The sequence below is a fragment of the Anomaloglossus baeobatrachus genome, chromosome 6 (genome assembly GCF_048569485.1).
Source record: "Anomaloglossus baeobatrachus isolate aAnoBae1 chromosome 6, aAnoBae1.hap1, whole genome shotgun sequence".
In the NCBI taxonomy this organism is placed as follows: Eukaryota; Metazoa; Chordata; class Amphibia; order Anura; family Aromobatidae; genus Anomaloglossus; species Anomaloglossus baeobatrachus.
This window is the reverse complement of record NC_134358.1, coordinates 570,898,218-570,915,979: the sequence shown is the minus strand read 5'-3', so window position 1 is coordinate 570,915,979 and position 17,762 is coordinate 570,898,218. Positions and strand designations below refer to the sequence as shown.

General features: G+C 42.9%; 1 protein-coding gene across 4 annotated transcripts in view; it reads right to left on the bottom strand.

Annotated features, from left to right (window-relative positions):
- Window positions 1-17,762, bottom strand: part of ALS2CL (ALS2 C-terminal like) — a 197,958-nt gene that overhangs the window by 105,272 nt on the left and 74,924 nt on the right. For all 4 annotated transcript variants that reach the window (XM_075315852.1, XM_075315853.1, XM_075315854.1 and 1 more), the window contains 3 exons: window positions 17,599-17,707; window positions 13,101-13,290; window positions 9,615-9,680 (listed from right to left, as the gene is read on the bottom strand). In XM_075315852.1, coding sequence (XP_075171967.1) covers window positions 9,615-9,680; window positions 13,101-13,290; window positions 17,599-17,707 — 365 coding nt within the window. The remainder of the gene's footprint in view (window positions 1-9,614; window positions 9,681-13,100; window positions 13,291-17,598; window positions 17,708-17,762) is intronic.

Sequence of the window (17,762 nt, the reverse complement as noted above, 5' to 3'; positions counted from 1 at the left end):
GAGAAGAGCGGCCATATTACTATATATATTACTATATCACACTGAGGAGAAGAGCGGCCATATTACTATATATATTACTATATCACACTGAGGAGAAGAGCTGCCATATTACTATATATATTATTATATCACACTGAGGAGAAGAGTGGCCATATTACTATATATATTATTATATCACACTGAGGAAAAGAGCGGCCATATTACTATATATATTACTATATCACACTGAGGAGAAGGGCGGCCATATTACTATATATATTACTATATACACTGAGGAGAAGGGCGGCCATATTACTATATATATTACTATATCACACTGAGGAGAAGAGCGGCCATATTACTATATATATATATTACTATATCACAAGAGAAGAAGAGCGGCCATATTACTATATATATATTACTATATCACACTGAGGAGAAGAGCGGCCATATTACTATATATATATTACTATATCACACTGAGGAGAAGAGCGGCCATATTACTATATATATATTACTATATGACACTGAGGAGAAGAGCGGCCATATTACTATATATATTACTTTATCACACTGAGGAGAAGAGCGGCCATATTACTATATATATTACTATATCACACTGAGGAGAAGAGCGGCCATATTACTATATATATTACTATATCACACTGAGGAGAAGAGCGGACATATTACTATATATATTACTATATTACACTGAGGAGAAGAGCGGCCATATTACTATATATATATTACTATATCACACTGAGGAGAAGAGCGGCCATATTACTGTATATATTACTCTATAGACTAAGGAGAAGGGCGGCCATATTACTATATATATTACTCTATAGACTAAGGAGAAGGGCGGCCATATTACTATATATATATTACTATATCACACTGAGGAGAAGAGCGGCCATATTACTATATATATTACTATATAGACTGAGGAGAAGGGCGGCCATATTACTATATATATTACTATATCACACTGAGGAGAAGAGCGGCCATATTACTATATATATATTACTATATCACACTGAGGAGAAGAGCGGCCATATTACTATATATATTACTATATCACACTGAGGAGAAGAGCGGCCATATTACTATATATATTACTCTATAGACTAAGGAGAAGGGCGGCCATATTACTATATATATATTACTATATCACACTGAGGAGAAGAGCGGCCATATTACTATATATATTACTATATAGACTGAGGAGAAGGGCGGCCATATTACTATATATATTACTATATCACACTGAGGAGAAGAGCGGCCATATTACTATATATATATTACTATATCACACTGAGGAGAAGAGCGGCCATATTACTATATATATATTACTATATCACACTGAGGAGAAAAGCGGCCATATTACTATATATATTACTATATCACACTGAGGAGAAGAGCGGCCATATTACTATATATATATTACTATATCACACTGAGGAGAAGAGCGGCCATATTACTATATATATATTACTATATCACACTGAGGAGAAGGGCGGCCATATTACTATATATATTACTATATCACACTGAGGAGAAGGGCGGCCATATTACTATATATATATTACTATATCACACTGAGGAGAAGAGCGGCCATATTACTATATATATATTACTATATCACACTGAGGAGAAGAGCGGCCATATTACTATATATATTACTATATCACACTGAGGAGAAGGGCGGCCATATTACTATATATATTGCTATATCACACTGAGGAGAAGAGCGGCCATATTACTATATATTACTATATCACACTGAGGAGAAGAGCTGCCATATTACTATATATATTACTATATCACACTGAGGAGAAGAGCTGCCATATTACTATATATATTACTATAGCATACCTCCCAACCGTCCCGGATTCTGCGGGACTTGCACGATTTATCAGGGCTGTCCCGCACTCCCGCGGCTCACAGCTGATGTCCCGGCTCCTCCCCTCAGTGGAGTGAATAAATTAAATTAAATTATCATTGGCTCTGGATTTTCGGGGCGGCCGGGACTCGAACTCGTGGAGCTGTGAGTTCATTGTTTCAAAGGCAGCAGCTCTTACCACTGAGCTACTGCCTCTATTGAAAGCAATAGGAAGATTTTGTTGTCTTGACCTCTATACTGCAGACAACAGAAGCAGGTTATTCAGCTGCAAAGATGGATGGAGGGATGAATGGAGGGATAGAGGGAGGGATGGATGGATGATAGAGGGATGAATGGAGGGATGAATGGAGGGATAGAGGGATGAAAGGAGGGCTAGAGGGAGGGATGGATGGATGATAGAGGGATGAATGGAGGAATAGAGGGATGAAAGGAGGGATAGAGGGAGGGATGGATGGATGATAGAGGGATGAATGGAGTGATGGATGGATGGATGATAGAGGGATGAATGGAGGGATAGAGGGAGGGATGGATGGATGATAGAGGGATGAATGGAGGGATGAATGGAGGGATAGAGGGAGGGATGGATGGATGATAGAGCGATGAATGGAGGGATAGAGGGATGAAAGGAGGGATAGAGGGATGAATGGAGGGATAGAGGGATGAAAGGAGGGATAGAGGGAGGGATGGATGGATGAAAGAGGGATGAATGGAGGGATAGAGGGAGGGATGGATGGATGATAGAGGGATGAATGGAGGGATGAATGGAGGGATAGAAGGAGGGATGAATGGAGGGATAGAGGGATGAAAGGAGGGATAGAGGGAGGGATGGATGGATGATAGAGGGATGAATGGAGGGATAGAGGGATGGATGGATGGATGATAGAGGGATGAATGGAGGGATAGAGGGAGGGATGGATGGATGATAGAGGGATAAATGGAGGGATAGAGGGAGGGATGAATGGAGGGATAGAGGCAGGGATGGATGGATGATAGAGGGATGAATGGAGGGATGAATGGAGGGATAGAGGGAGGGATGGATGGATGATAGAGGGATGAATGGAGGGATAGAGGGATGGATGGATGGATGATAGAGGGATGAATGGAGGGATAGAGGGAGGGATGGATGGATGATAGAGGGATGAATGGAGGGATGAATGGAGGGATAGAGGGAGGGATGGGTGGATGAATGGAGGGATGAATGGAGGGATAGAGGGAGGGATAGAGGTATGAATGAAGGGATGAATGGAGGGATGAATGGAGAGATAGAGGGAGGGATAGAGGGAGGGATGGGTGGATGAATGGAGGGATGAATGGAGGGATAGAGGGAGGGATAGAGGGATGAATGGAGGGATGAATGGAGAGATAGAGGGAGGGATAGAGGGAGGGATGGATGATAGTGGGATGGATGGATGATAGAGGGATGGATGATAGAGGGATATATAGATACACGACAGATAATAGATAGATAGAGATAGAATCATAGATAGATAGAATCATAGATAGATAGAACCATAGATAGATAGAATCATAGATAGATAGATAGAGGGATAGAGATAGATAGATAGATAAATAAATACTGTATCTCAATGTAGGTGAGTCAGATTCATTTGTTCCCATAAAACTACTATAAAGAAATGAGGAAAAAAATTCAAATACAATTTTTTTTTTTTTTTTATCTTCACCACCTTGGATTCAAACCAGCAACGTTCAAAACTTGTCTCCAGCAGCCTCCTGCTTTTCTAGCTGCTCTAGCTGTTGAGCCACTAGGATTGATGATGTCAGAGGGAGGATTTCACATAAATGAACATACAATGCAGCCTCTTACACAGCAGATTACACAGGACACAGCTACATTGTACAGAGCAGCATCTCTATGTCCTGTATTCTAGAGGGAGAGGAAAAGAGGATTTTTTTTCTTCTAATAAAGTTACTAAAAATAATAAAAAAAAATAGAATAATGTAATTTTATTGCACTTTTTTATAAAATAATAAACATCACAAATCAGCAAATAACATGGACATATTTGGTGTCCCTGTAATCGTAATGACCTGAACAACACAGCGGTCAGATTATTTATGGGGATCTGTAAATGGCGGGAAAAAAAAGGCGCAATTTATTATTTTTCTTTATTAAAACCCATAAAAAATGTAATAAAAATGGATCACTGAGGCCGTGTTCACACATAGCGTAAATGCGGCATTTTTTCTGCAGGTGTCCGCGCCACGAGTGCAATAACAATGTTCTCTGATTATTGCGTGTTTGCGGTATTTTTTATACATTGTCCCCCTTATTTGATACATGTTTGTTGCTGATGTGAATCCTGAAGCTTATAAAGAAAGAAACACCAAATCCGCACAGTTCAGCGGCGTCTTTCCACGCACCAGGGGCGGAGATTTCAGGACGTCTCATCCACTTTGCTTGGACAATTAGTCCATATTCACATGTAGTGTAAATGCTGCATATTTTTCTGCTGTTTTTTTGCACATTTATTCTGCTGTGTTTAATTGTCCAAGTAAAGTGGATGTGATTCCATGAAAAGACGCTGCTGAATTCTGCGGTTTTCGGGGGGGGGGGGGGGGGGTGTTTCTCTGGAGGTTTCTATGTGGAGCTTAAAAAATGCAGGAAAAAGCTTCTCTATAGAATAAAAACACTTAAAAACGCAGATTCACATCTGAACCAAAAACGCATTAAATAATGGAGAAAAGACAGAAAAAATGCAGCAAAAATGGAAAAAACAGAGAAGATTGTTATTGTGTAGTTTGGTGCAGACAGAAACAAAAAGAAACAGAGTTTATGCAACGTGTGAACACGGATTGATAGGCACAAATAAGCAACATGTCATATAGTGACACAGAAATATAAAAAAATTCTGACTGCTATGAATATGAATGAACAGTCCACGGCATCTGCTGAATGACCCTTACTGCCAAATGGGTGTGGCTAGGGGTGTGGCTAGGGGCGTGGTCAAAATTTGCCGCGGCGCGCTGCGCGCGCCACATACTTTGTCCCTCTTTCCTTTCTTGAAAAGTTGGGAGGTATGCTATAGCACACTGAGGAGAAGAGCGGCCATATTACTATATATATTACTATATCACACTGAGGAGAAGGGCGGCCATATTACTATATATATTACTATATACACTGAGGAGCAGGGCGGCCATATTACTATATATATTACTATATCACACTGAGGAGAAGGGCGGCCATATTACTATATATATTACTATATCACACTGAGGAGAAGAGCGGCCATATTACTATATATATATATTACTATATCACACTGAGGAGAAGAGCGGCCATATTACTATATATATATGACTATATGACACTGAGGAGAAGAGCGGCCATATTACTATATATATTACTATATCACACTGAGGAGAAGAGCGGCCATATTACTATATATATTACTATATCACACTGAGGAGAAGAGCGGCCATATTACTATATATATTACTATATAGACTGAGGAGAAGGGCGGCCATATTACTATATATATATTACTATATCACACTGAGGAGAAGAGCGGCCATATTACTGTATATATTACTCTATAGACTAAGGAGAAGGGCGGCCATATTACTATATATATATTACTATATCACACTGAGGAGAAGGGCGGCCATATTACTATATATATATTACTATATCACACTGAGGAGAAGGGCGGCCATATTACTATATATATATTACTATATCGCACTGAGGAGAAGAGCGGCCATATTACTATATATATTACTATATCACACTGAGGAGCAGGGCGGCCATATTACTATATATATTACTATATCACACTGAGGAGAAGGGCGGCCATATTACTATATATATTACTATATCACACTGAGGAGAAGAGCGGCCATATTACCAGGGCTGTGGAGTCGGTAAGCCAAACCTTCGACTCCGACTCCTCAAATTCTCTTGCACCGACTCCGACTCCGGCTCCGACTCCGACTCCGGCTCCGACTCCGGCTCCTACATATATTGCTTATAGTTAGGTGAAAAATTTATTGTAGTACATGAATATGTGTATGTGAACATCAGTTATTTAATAATTTTTATGATACAATAATCAAGATATTTGGATAGAACATAAAATATATTTATTGGAATACAACTTTAGAACACAAAAAACTGTAATAAATTGTAAATATGTAATACACTATGTAATATACAGTAGATTACATATATATCTTGTGTGTGTGTATATACACTGTATATATATATATATTATATATATTACATATTTACAATTTATTAGTTTTTTTGTGTTCTAAAGTTGTATTCCAATAAATATTTTATGTTCTATCCAAATATCTTGATTATTGTATCATAAAAACAATTAAATGTCTGATGTTCACATTGTACTACAATAAATTTTTCACTTAAATATAAGCATTATACTAAATGTTGTTATTTAGTAAAATATTCAGCACATTCTGCATTGCACTCCTGTCCCCAATTTATTATATATTTTAGGAGTCGGAGTCGGTGCATTTTATACCGACTCCGACTCCGACTCCGACTCCACCAAAATGAGCTCCGACTCCGACTCCACAGCCCTGCATATTACTATATATATATATTACTATATCACACTGAGGAGAAGAGCGGCCATATTACTATATATATATGACTATATGACACTGAGGAGAAGAGCGGCCATATTACTATATATATATTACTATATCACACTGAGGAGAAGAGCGGCCATATTACTATATATATATATTACTATATCACACTGAGGAGAAGAGCGGCCATATTACTATATATATTACTATATAGACTGAGGAGAAGGGCGGCCATATTACTATATATATATTACTATATCACACTGAGGAGAAGAGCGGCCATATTACTGTATATATTACTCTATAGACTAAGGAGAAGGGCGGCCATATTACTATATATATATTACTATATCACACTGAGGAGAAGAGCAGCCATATTACTATATATATTACTATATCACACTGAGGAGAAGAGTGGCCATATTACTATATATATTACTATATCACACTGAGGAGAAGAGCGGCCATATTACTATATATATTACTATATCACACTGAGGAGAAGGGCGGCCATATTACTATATATATTACTATATCACACTGAGGAGAAGAGCGGCCATATTACTATATATATTACTATATAGACTGAGGAGAAGGGCGGCCATATTACTATATATATTACTATATCACACTGAGGAGAAGAGCGGCCATATTACTATATATATATTACTATATCACACTGAGGAGAAGAGCGGCCATATTACTATATATATTACTATATCACACTGAGGAGAAGAGCGGCCATATTACTATATATATTACTATATAGACTGAGGAGAAGGGCGGCCATAATACTGTATATTACTATATACACTGAGAAACAGGGCGGCCAAATTACTACTTGTGTAGCTGAGCCATGTGTTGAGGTCGCCACTCGCACCAGTCTTTTCAGCTTTGCCGATACATTTTCCATATAATTGAGATCAGGGTTTTGTGATGGCCACTCCAAAACACTGACTTTGTTCTCCTTAAGCCACTTTGTAGCCAGTTTGGCAATAGCTTCGGGTCATTGTCCATTTAGACGACCCATTTCCGCCCAAGTTTTAAGTTCCTGGCTGATAACTTGAGATGTTCTTCAGTACTGCCACATAATCTTCTTTCTTCATGATGCCATCTATTGTGTGAAGTCACCAGTCCCTCCTACAGCAAAACACCCCCACATCATGATGCTGCCGCCCCTGTGTGTCACAGTTGGGATGTTGTTCATAGGCTTCAACGTTTCTCCCTTTTTCCTCCAAACATAACGATGGTCATTATGGCCAAACAGTTCAATTTTAGTTTCCTCAGACCCCAGGACGTCTCAAGAAAATAAGCTCTTTGTTCCTGTGTGCATTTATAAACATTAATCTGGCTTTTTTCTGTTTCTTTTGGAGTAATGGCTTCTTCCTGGCAGAGTGGCCTTTCAGCCCATGTTGATACAGGACTCGTTTCACTGTGAATAGTGACACAATCTTACCAGCTTCCGCCAGCATCTTCACAAGGTCTTCTGTTTTTGTTCTTGGGGTGATCTGCAAATGTCAGACCAAAGCACGTTCATCTCTGGTACACAGAACCCGTCTCCATCCTGAGTGGTATGATGGCTGCACATTCCCAGCTTGTGTGTACTTGTGTATAATTGTTTGTACAGATGAACGAGGCACCTTCAGGTATCTGGAAATTGCATCCAAGGATGAACCAGACTTGTGCAAGTCCACAAATGTCTTCCTGAGATCGTGGCTGATTTCTTTTGACTTTCCCATGATGCTTCACAAAGAAGTCGTGTGTTTCCGGGTTGCTTTACAATACATCCACAGGTGTGTCTCTAATTAACTCAGATGTTGCCAATAAACCTATCAGAAGCTTCCAAAGACATGACATCATCATATGGGCGGTCCCATATTGTTTAAAGGAATAGTACTCTTAAGGGTACTTTGCACACTGCGACATCGCTAGCCGATGCTAGTGATGCCGAGCGCGATAGTCCCCGCCCCCGTCGTACATGCGATATCTTGTGATTGCTGCCGTAGCGAACATTATTGCTACGGCAGCTTCACACGCACATACCTGGTCGGCGACGTCGCTGTGACTGCCGAAGAATCCCTCCTTCAAGGGGGAGGTACGTTCGGCGTTATAGCGACGTCACTAATCGGCCGGCCAATAGAAGCGGAGGGGCGGAGATGTGCGGTAAATAACATCCCGCCCACCTCCTTCCTTCCGCATTGCCGTCGGGCGCAGGTAAGGAGATGTATGTCGTTCCTGCGGTGTCACACATAGCGATGTGTGGAGCTGCAGGAACGACAAACAACATCGTACCTGCAGCAGGAGCGACATTATGGAAATGAACGATGTGACACAGATCACCGATTTTTTACTGTTTCACACTCGTTCATCTTCTCTCCTAGGCTTTACACGTTGTGACGTCGTTACCGGCACCGGATGTGCGTCACTTTCGATTTGACCCCGACGATATCGCAGTAGCGATGTCGCAACGTGCAAAGGACCCCTAAGAGTATAGAAATTTTTGACTTTGCAGGAAGTAATAAAAATGCCTGAAAACATTCTCTCTCATTATTCTGTCATTTGGCAAATAGAAATAATTTTGGTTCCTAAATTACCTAAAACGGGAGAAAAATCTGCAGATGTGTCTTTATAGAGAGCAGAGATAAAAACCTGCAGATGTGTCTTTATAGAGAGCAGAGGGAAAAACCTGCAGATGTGTCTTTATAGAGAGCAGAGGGAAAAACCTGCAGATGTGACTGTATAGAGAGCGGAAGGAAAAACCTGCAGATTCTGCAGATGTGTCTGTATAGAGGGCAGAGGGAAAAACCTGCAGATGTGTCTTTATAGAAAGTGGAGGGAAACTTCTGGTTTCAACTGTATATATATATACCGCATTCTGCACACAGTGTATGTATATATATATATATATATATATATATATATATATATACTATATACCGCATTCTGCACACAGTGTGTATATATATATATATATAAAAATATATATATATACACACACCGCATTCTGCACACAGTGTGTAGGTTGTCACCAGCTTTCCCGGACATACAGTATATATGTAATGCACTGATCCTTCCCCTGGGGGGCGTCTCCAGGATCCTTATTTACAGGGAGTCTCTTATTTTCGGCAGCCGGTGTCCTATGCTCTTTTCTTACCTCGATTGTTTGGCCGATTTTTCAAACCCTTTCATCACCAGAAAATGTGTAAAAGCAGCAACATATCTGCAGGAAAGAAAGGGAGGGTTATACACAGTGGATGGGAATGCAGGCCGTCCTAAATCCTCTGTGCTGCTGTGGGCTCCCGGATTAGGATGAAGGTTACAAAATTACTGTTTTTCTGTCTTATGTGAATGAAGAATAAAGAGTCCTGTAAGGCTTTATTCACAAGCTGCGTTTTTTGTCGCGTCTTTTGGTGCATTTTTGTTGTCAGAAAGTTCTGACTTTTGACTTCCAGCAAAGTCTATGAGAATCCAGATTTGTGAGCGTACGCTGCAGTTCATTTGTCACAAACTTCTGACAACAACAATGCAGCGTGTTCATTCCTTTTGTGTTTTGCCCCTGCATTTCTCCCTAGTGACGGGAGGATTTGCAGCTTAATCCCCCGCTGACTCGGGGTCGGAGAGGAATTGATCCCCGGTATCTGGGGAAATGCCTCAAAGGGGGTAGGCGCAAGCAATTCATACTCACTGATGACCGGCGCGGCTGTCACATTGCTCCCGTGGCCGTCATTCTTCTTTCGGGGCTGCTCATTAGGCTCATACATATTCACTGGTTGCCCCGCCCACCAGCATCTGTGATTGGTTGTGTGATAGCCTGACGCTTCCAATCACAGACCCAGTCTGTGGGTCAATATCGTACAGTAAAAATAACAATTTAAAAAACAGTGTACGGTTCCCCCCAATTTTGTAAACCAGCCAAGATAAAGCCAGACAGCTGGGGGCTTGTATTCTCAGGCTGGGGAGACCCAAAGTTATTGGGAGCCCCCCAGCCTAAAAATATTAGCCTACAGCCACCCGGAATTCTCGCATCCCTTAGATGCGACAACCCCAGCACTTTACCCAGCTCTTCCCGATTGCTCTGGTACGGTGGCAATCTGGGTAATAAGGGGTCATCTCAGCTCACATTAAGCCCTAGATTAGTGATAAGTAAAAAGAAATAAACACAAACACAGAAAAAAATCGCCTATTTGAAATAAAATACATTGAAAGACCCTCTTTCACCACTTTATTAACCCAAAAAACCACCCCTGCAGGTCCAACATAATCCACATAAGGTCCCACGACGCTTACAGCACTGCTACATCCGAGCCTGGAGAGACTAAAACATGTCTGATCTCTCCAGGCTCTGGGAAACACTGACAAGTGGGACCCGGCTGGCAGCAATGACATCACTCAGTTCACCGGCTGGCACTGTCACTGTTAAAGCATGGGTCCTTGCCCCGCCATCCCTTTAACTCTGAGAAAACTGGCTGGGGAGCATGCGGGGCTTCCTCACACTCCCCGGCTAGCACTGTCAGTGTTAAAGGGCTAGTGGGGCCTGCAGTTTAAGCTAGAGTGCGGTACTGAGCTCACCGGATGGCGGGGTGCGGGGCAAGGCCCCATGCTTTAACAGTGACAGTGCTGACCAGGGAAAGGGGGGTATGGGGCACCCCCACACTCCCCTCCCCTGGGCCTACACTGTCAGTGTTAAGGGCTGGTGGGGTCAGGGGCACAACCCTGTGCTTTAACAGTGACAGTGCCGGCCGGTGAACAGTGTGATGTCAGTGACTGCCGCCAGCTGGGTCCCGCTTGTCAGTGTTTCCGGGAGCCTGGAGAAACCGGACATGTTTTCGGTCTCTCCAGGCTCAGATGTAGCAGAGCCAGTACCGTTGCGGGACCTTGTGTGGATTACGTCGGACCTTTAATGAAGTTTTGGGGGTTAATAAAATGGTGAAAAAGGGTCTTTGGATTTTTTGGTATTTGTGTTTATTTCTTTTCACTTACAGATTAGTGATGGGGGTCTCATAGACCCCTGAAATCAATAATCAATAGCTTAGTGTCAGCTGTGACCTGAGATTATTCCCTTATTACCCCGTTTGCCACCGCACCAGGGCAATAAAGTGCTGGGGTTGTTGCATCAAATGGATGTGACAATCCTGGGCAGCTGCAGGCTGATATTTTTAGGCTGGGGGGCTCCCAATAACCGTGGGCCTCCCCAGCCTGAGAATACCAGCCCTAGCAGTCTGGTTTTATCTTGGCTGGTTATCAGAACTGGGGGAACCGCACGCTGCTTTTTTTAGTTTATTTTTACTGTACGCCCCGCAGACTGGGTCTGTGATTGGAAGCACCAGACAGGCTGTCACTCAGGCTGGGGGCGCTGTCTGACTGCAACCAATCACAGACGCCGGTGGGCGGGGAAAACAGTGAATATGAATGAGGCTAATGAGCGGCCCCAGGAAAAGAAACGTACAAAAAATGAGCAAAAAACGAAGCATCATTAGAAATGTTTTTTCTTTTTACATTTTCAGGCTCTCTGGGAGAAGGTGCAGTTTTGGGTGCAGTTTTGGGTGCAGTTAAAACTGCAACATGTGCGTGTACCCCAACTCTACATAACACAGCATTTCCTTCCTCATTGTTTCCGCTTGGCTCTTGGTGACTGGGGCACAGGTTGTCTGCGTCCACACATCAGCTGCACACAGCACTCCTCTGATGGTTTGTTACAATGTATCAGTCTGGTGTCCAGGAGGTTCTGGAAATGTAGACTCTGTACAGTGTAACAAACCCTCAGCAGTGTCACATACAGGGATATCACTCCATCCTCTGTATAAGGACTAATCACACATAATGATGCTCTGCCAGTAATGAGCTGCGGATTCAGCAGCTGATGACTGTCACCGTGTGACCGCGCTGTCATGGCCGAGGCATCTACAGTGACAGCCGGAGTCAGCAGCTAAATATAGGGAAGGGGGTGAGAGGTGTCAGAGCCAAAGAGCAAATCCAGACACTGTGTATCTAATCCTGTCCTGTGTGATACTGTCTGCTGAGCTGTGTATCTAATCCTGTCCTGTGTGATACTGTCTGCTGAGCTGTGTATCTAATCCTCTCCTGTGTGATACTGTCTGCTGAGCTGTGTATCTAATCCTCTCCTGTGTGATACTGTCTGCTGAGCCGTGTATCTAATCCTCTCCTGTGTGATACTGTCTGCTGAGCTGTGTATCTAATCCTCTCCTGTGTGATACTGTCTGCTGAGCTGTGTATCTAATCCTCTCCTGTGTGATACTGTCTGCTGAGCTGTGTATCTAATCCTCTCCTGTGTGATACTGTCTGCTGAGCTGTGTATCTAATCCTGTCCTGTGTGATACTGTCTGCTGAGCTGTGTATCTAATCCTGTCCTGTGTGATACTGTCTGCTGAGCCGTGTATCTAATCCTCTCCTGTGTGATACGGTCTGCTGAGCTGTGTATCTAATCCTCTCCTGTGTGATACTGTCTGCTGAGCTGTGTATCTAATCCTCTCCTGTGTGATACTGCCTGCTGAGCTGTGTATCTAATCCTCTCCTGTGTGATACTGTCTGCTGTATCTAATTGTCTCCTGTGTGAGTATCCCCGTGAGATGATGATGCTGATGATAGACTTGCTCGGCGGCGGTCAGAGCCTTGTACTCACTGAGTGTACACCTGTAGGATCTGGCTTTCCTCGGTCAGGAGGTAGAGGTCCTGGACGTCCACAGTTTCATGTTCGGAAGTTTCTTTTAGTGTTTGGAAACATCGTGCGGTCACTTCCCAGACAGCGTGGAACTTATCACTGAGCGAACGCAGCAGCAGCAGATAATCGCCCCCCAAGATATCCGCAACATCTGGAAAAGTGGACGAACAGTGATCACTTACCAGTGATGTCACCACCGGGGGTGGGGCTATATATAAGGGGTGTGGTCTCATGTCTGATCACATGTAAAATCTGTGATGTCATCACCAGGGGACGGGCTGTATATAAGGGGTGTGGTCTGATGTCTGATCACATGTCATTATATCAGTGATGTCATCCAGGGCCGCTATCAAGGCATGACAATCATGACTGGTGTATGGGGCCTGGTAAAGAGGGGGGCCCGGACAGAGCCGGGGTAATTACTTAGCTTTATTAAGCCCTGGGTCGGGCCCCCCTCTTCACCAGGCCCCAGGCAGAGCTGCAGCAGAGGCGCCCAGCCGTGTTGCTTCGGCCACTACACTGGCTAATTTGCATGCGATGCCCACTTAATGGCATCACATGCAAATTAGCCATGTGCTAGAGGCAGAAGGGTCAGTGGAGCAGAGCAGGGCACTGGGGCATCATCCTGAGGCCAAGCGTGCAGCAGCGTGATGAGGTTATCACTCTGTGACCTCATCACACTGCTGCAGGAAACACATAGTTGCGAATGTGGTGAGGACACAGCAGCCGGTGGGGACAGGTAAGCGCTTTGTGAGCTGAAGACAGGAGCAGGATGATCAAAGGTGGTGGTGGGGGCACCCGCTTACCCCAGTCCCTGCCTTGCTTCAGCTGAATATGCTTTGGAGCCACGGAAATAAAGTAACTTTTTGATAATATTCTAATTTATTGAGAGGCACCTGTATATACCAGAATGTAACTAGGAGGGAGATATAAATACCAGGAAGAGCCCACAATGGGACATATATACCAGGCTGGGGACATTATATAGTGCGTGTGGGGGAGGAGTAGTATACAGAATGGTAGTGTGTGGGGGGCGATATACAAAAGGGGAAGTGTATGTGGGAGGAGATATATATATATATATATATATATATATATATATGGGGCAGCTTGTGGGGGGATGGTATACTGAGGGGCAGAATACGTGAGGATTATTATACAGAGGGGCAGTGTGTGTGGGGATATTATACAGAGGTGCAGTGTGTGTGTGTGTGTGTGTGTGTGTGTGAGGAATATTATACAGAGGATCAGTGTGTGAGGGATATTATACAGAGGAGCAGTAAGGTTGTGGGGATATTATGAATAGGAGCAGTGTATGTGTTGGGATATACAGAGGAGAGGAGCAGTGTGTAGGGGGATAGTATACAGAGGAGCAGTGTGTAGGAGGATATTATACAGAGGAGCAGTGAGTGGAGGGATATTATACAAAGGAGCAGTGTGTGGGGAGATGTTATACAAAGGAGCAGTGTGTAGGGAATATTATACAAAGGATCAGTGTGTGAGGGATATTATACAGAGGAGCAGTGTGTGATGGATATTATACAGAGGATCAGTATGTGAGGGATATTATACAGAGGAGCAGTGTGTGAGGGATATTATACAGAGGAGCAGTGAGTGAAGGGATATTATACAAAGGAGCAGTGTGTGGGGAGATGTTATACAAAGGAGCAGTGTGTAGGGGGGGAATATTATATAGAGGAGCAATGTGTGTGGGGGAATATTATAAAGAGAAGCAGTGGGTGTGTGGGAGAATATTATACAGAGGAGCAGTGTGTGAGGAATATTATACAGAGGAGCAGTGTGTGAGGGATATTATATAGAGGAGCAATGTGTGAGGAATATTATACAAAGGATCAGTGTGTGATGGATATTATACAGAGGATCAGTGTGTGAGGGATATTATACAGAGGAGCAGTGTGTGAGGGATATTATACAGAGGATCAGTGTGTGAGAAATATTATACAGAGGAGTAGTGTGTGAGGGATATTATACAGAGGATCAGTGTGTGAGGGATATTATACAGAGGATCAGTGTGTGAGGGATATTATACAGAGGAGCAGTGTGTGAGAAATATTATACAGAGGAGCAGTGTGTGAGGGATAATACACAGAGGAGCAGTGTGCGAGGGATATTATATAGAGGATCAGTGTGTGATGAATATTATACAGAGGATCAGTGTGTGAGGAATATTATACAGAGGAGCAGTGTGTGAGGGATATTTTATACAGAGGAGCAGTGTGTGATGGATATTATACAGAGGATCAGTGTGTGAGGGATATTATACAGAGGAGCAGTGTGTGATGGATATTATACAGAGGATCAGTGTGTGAGGGATATTATACAGAGGAGCAGTGTGTGAGGGATATTATACAGAGGAGCAGTGTGTGAGGGATATTATACAGAGGAGCAGTGTGTGAGGAATATTATACAGAGGATCAGTGTGTGAGGGATATTATACAGAGGAGCAGTGTGTGAGGAATATTATACAGAGGATCAGTGTGTGAGGGATATTATACAGAGGAGCAGTGTGTGATGGATATTATACAGAGGATCAGTGTGTGAGGGATATTATACAGAGGAGCAGTGTGTGAGGGATATTATACAGAGGATCAGTGTGTGAGAAATATTATACAGAGGAGTAGTGTGTGAGGGATATTATACAGAGGATCAGTGTGTGAGGGATATTATACAGAGGATCAGTGTGTGAGGGATATTATACAGAGGAGCAGTGTGTGAGAAATATTATACAGAGGAGCAGTGTGTGAGGGATAATACACAGAGGAGCAGTGTGCGAGGGATATTATATAGAGGATCAGTGTGTGATGAATATTATACAGAGGATCAGTGTGTGAGGAATATTATACAGAGGAGCAGTGTGTGAGGGATATTTTATACAGAGGAGCAGTGTGTGATGGATATTATACAGAGGATCAGTGTGTGAGGGATATTATACAGAGGAGCAGTGTGTGATGGATATTATACAGAGGATCAGTGTGTGAGGGATATTATACAGAGGAGCAGTGTGTGAGGGATATTATACAGAGGAGCAGTGTGTGAGGGATATTATACAGAGGAGCAGTGTGTGAGGAATATTATACAGAGGATCAGTGTGTGAGGGATATTATACAGAGGAGCAGTGTGTGAGGAATATTATACAGAGGATCAGTGTGTGAGGGATATTATACAGAGGAGCAGTGTGTGATGGATATTATACAGAGGATCAGTGTGTGAGGGATATTATACAGAGGAGCAGTGTGTGAGGGATATTATACAGAGGAGCAGTGTGTGAGGGATATTATACAGAGGAGCAGTGTGTGAGGAATATTATACAGAGGATCAGTGTGTGAGGGATATTATACAGAGGAGCAGTGTGTGAGGGATATTATACAGAGGAGCAGTGTGTGAGGGATATTATACAGAAGAGCAGTGTGTGAGGGATATTATATAGAGGAGCAGTGTGTGAGGGATATTATACAGAGGAGCAGTGTGTGAGGGATATTATACAGAGGAGCAGTGTGTGAGGGATATTATACAGAGGAGCAGTGTGTGAGGGATATTATACAGAGGAGCAGTGTGTGAGGGATATTATACAGAGGAGCAGTGTGTGAGGAATATTATACAGAGGAGCAGTGTGTGAGGGATATTATACAGAGGAGCAGTGTGTGAGGGATATTATACAGAGGAGCAGTGTGTGAGGGATATTATACAGAAGAGCAGTGTGTGAGGGATATTATACAGAAGAGCAGTGTGTGAGGGATATTATACAGAGGAGCAGTGTGTGAGGGATATTATACAGAGGAGCAGTGTGTGAGGGATATTATACAGAAGAGCAGTGTGTGAGGGATATTATACAGAAGAGCAGTGTGTGAGGGATATTATACAGAGGAGCAGTGTGTGAGGGATATTATACAGAGGAGCAGTGTGTGAGGGATATTATACAGAGGAGCAGTGTGTGAGGGATATTATACAGAGGAGCAGTGTGTGAGGAATATTATACAGAGGAGCAGTGTGTGGGGATATTATACAGAGGAGCAGTGTGTGTGTTGGGGATATTATACATGGGGCAATGTGGGAAAGATATTATAGAGGGTGGCGGTGTAGGGGGTATATTAATTATTAATTTTCTAAGGGAAGTACTTTATTTTCTGGAACAACTTCAAGGGTGCCAACACTTTTGGCCATGAGTGGGTGTATATTATACATGCACGTTTTTTCAGCAGTGGCGGTGAGACTGTGGAAGGTTTGAGGGGTGGAGGTGGAGCTGGGATGGAGCCTGGGGCAGCCTTGAAATTCTATGTGGCAGCCTTGATGTGATCAGCAGGGGAGGGGCTGACACCTCTCACACACATGTACAGGCCGGTTGTCAGCAGTCATAGATGAGGGACTGGTGCTGGAGTATAAAGCCTATACAACCTGGGTTATTATAGATTTGTACATGTGGGCGGAGCTTATAATCTACCTGTGACCTGTAATAATCGGCTCAGGACGATGGTGCTGATCTGTGACAGCGAGGAGGAGAAGTCTTCCTCCAACTTCAGGAGTGTTTCACTTTCTATGAGGATCAACTTCTAGAAATGAGAGAAGCAGAAATACAGCGACGGTAAAGATCATACACACACACAC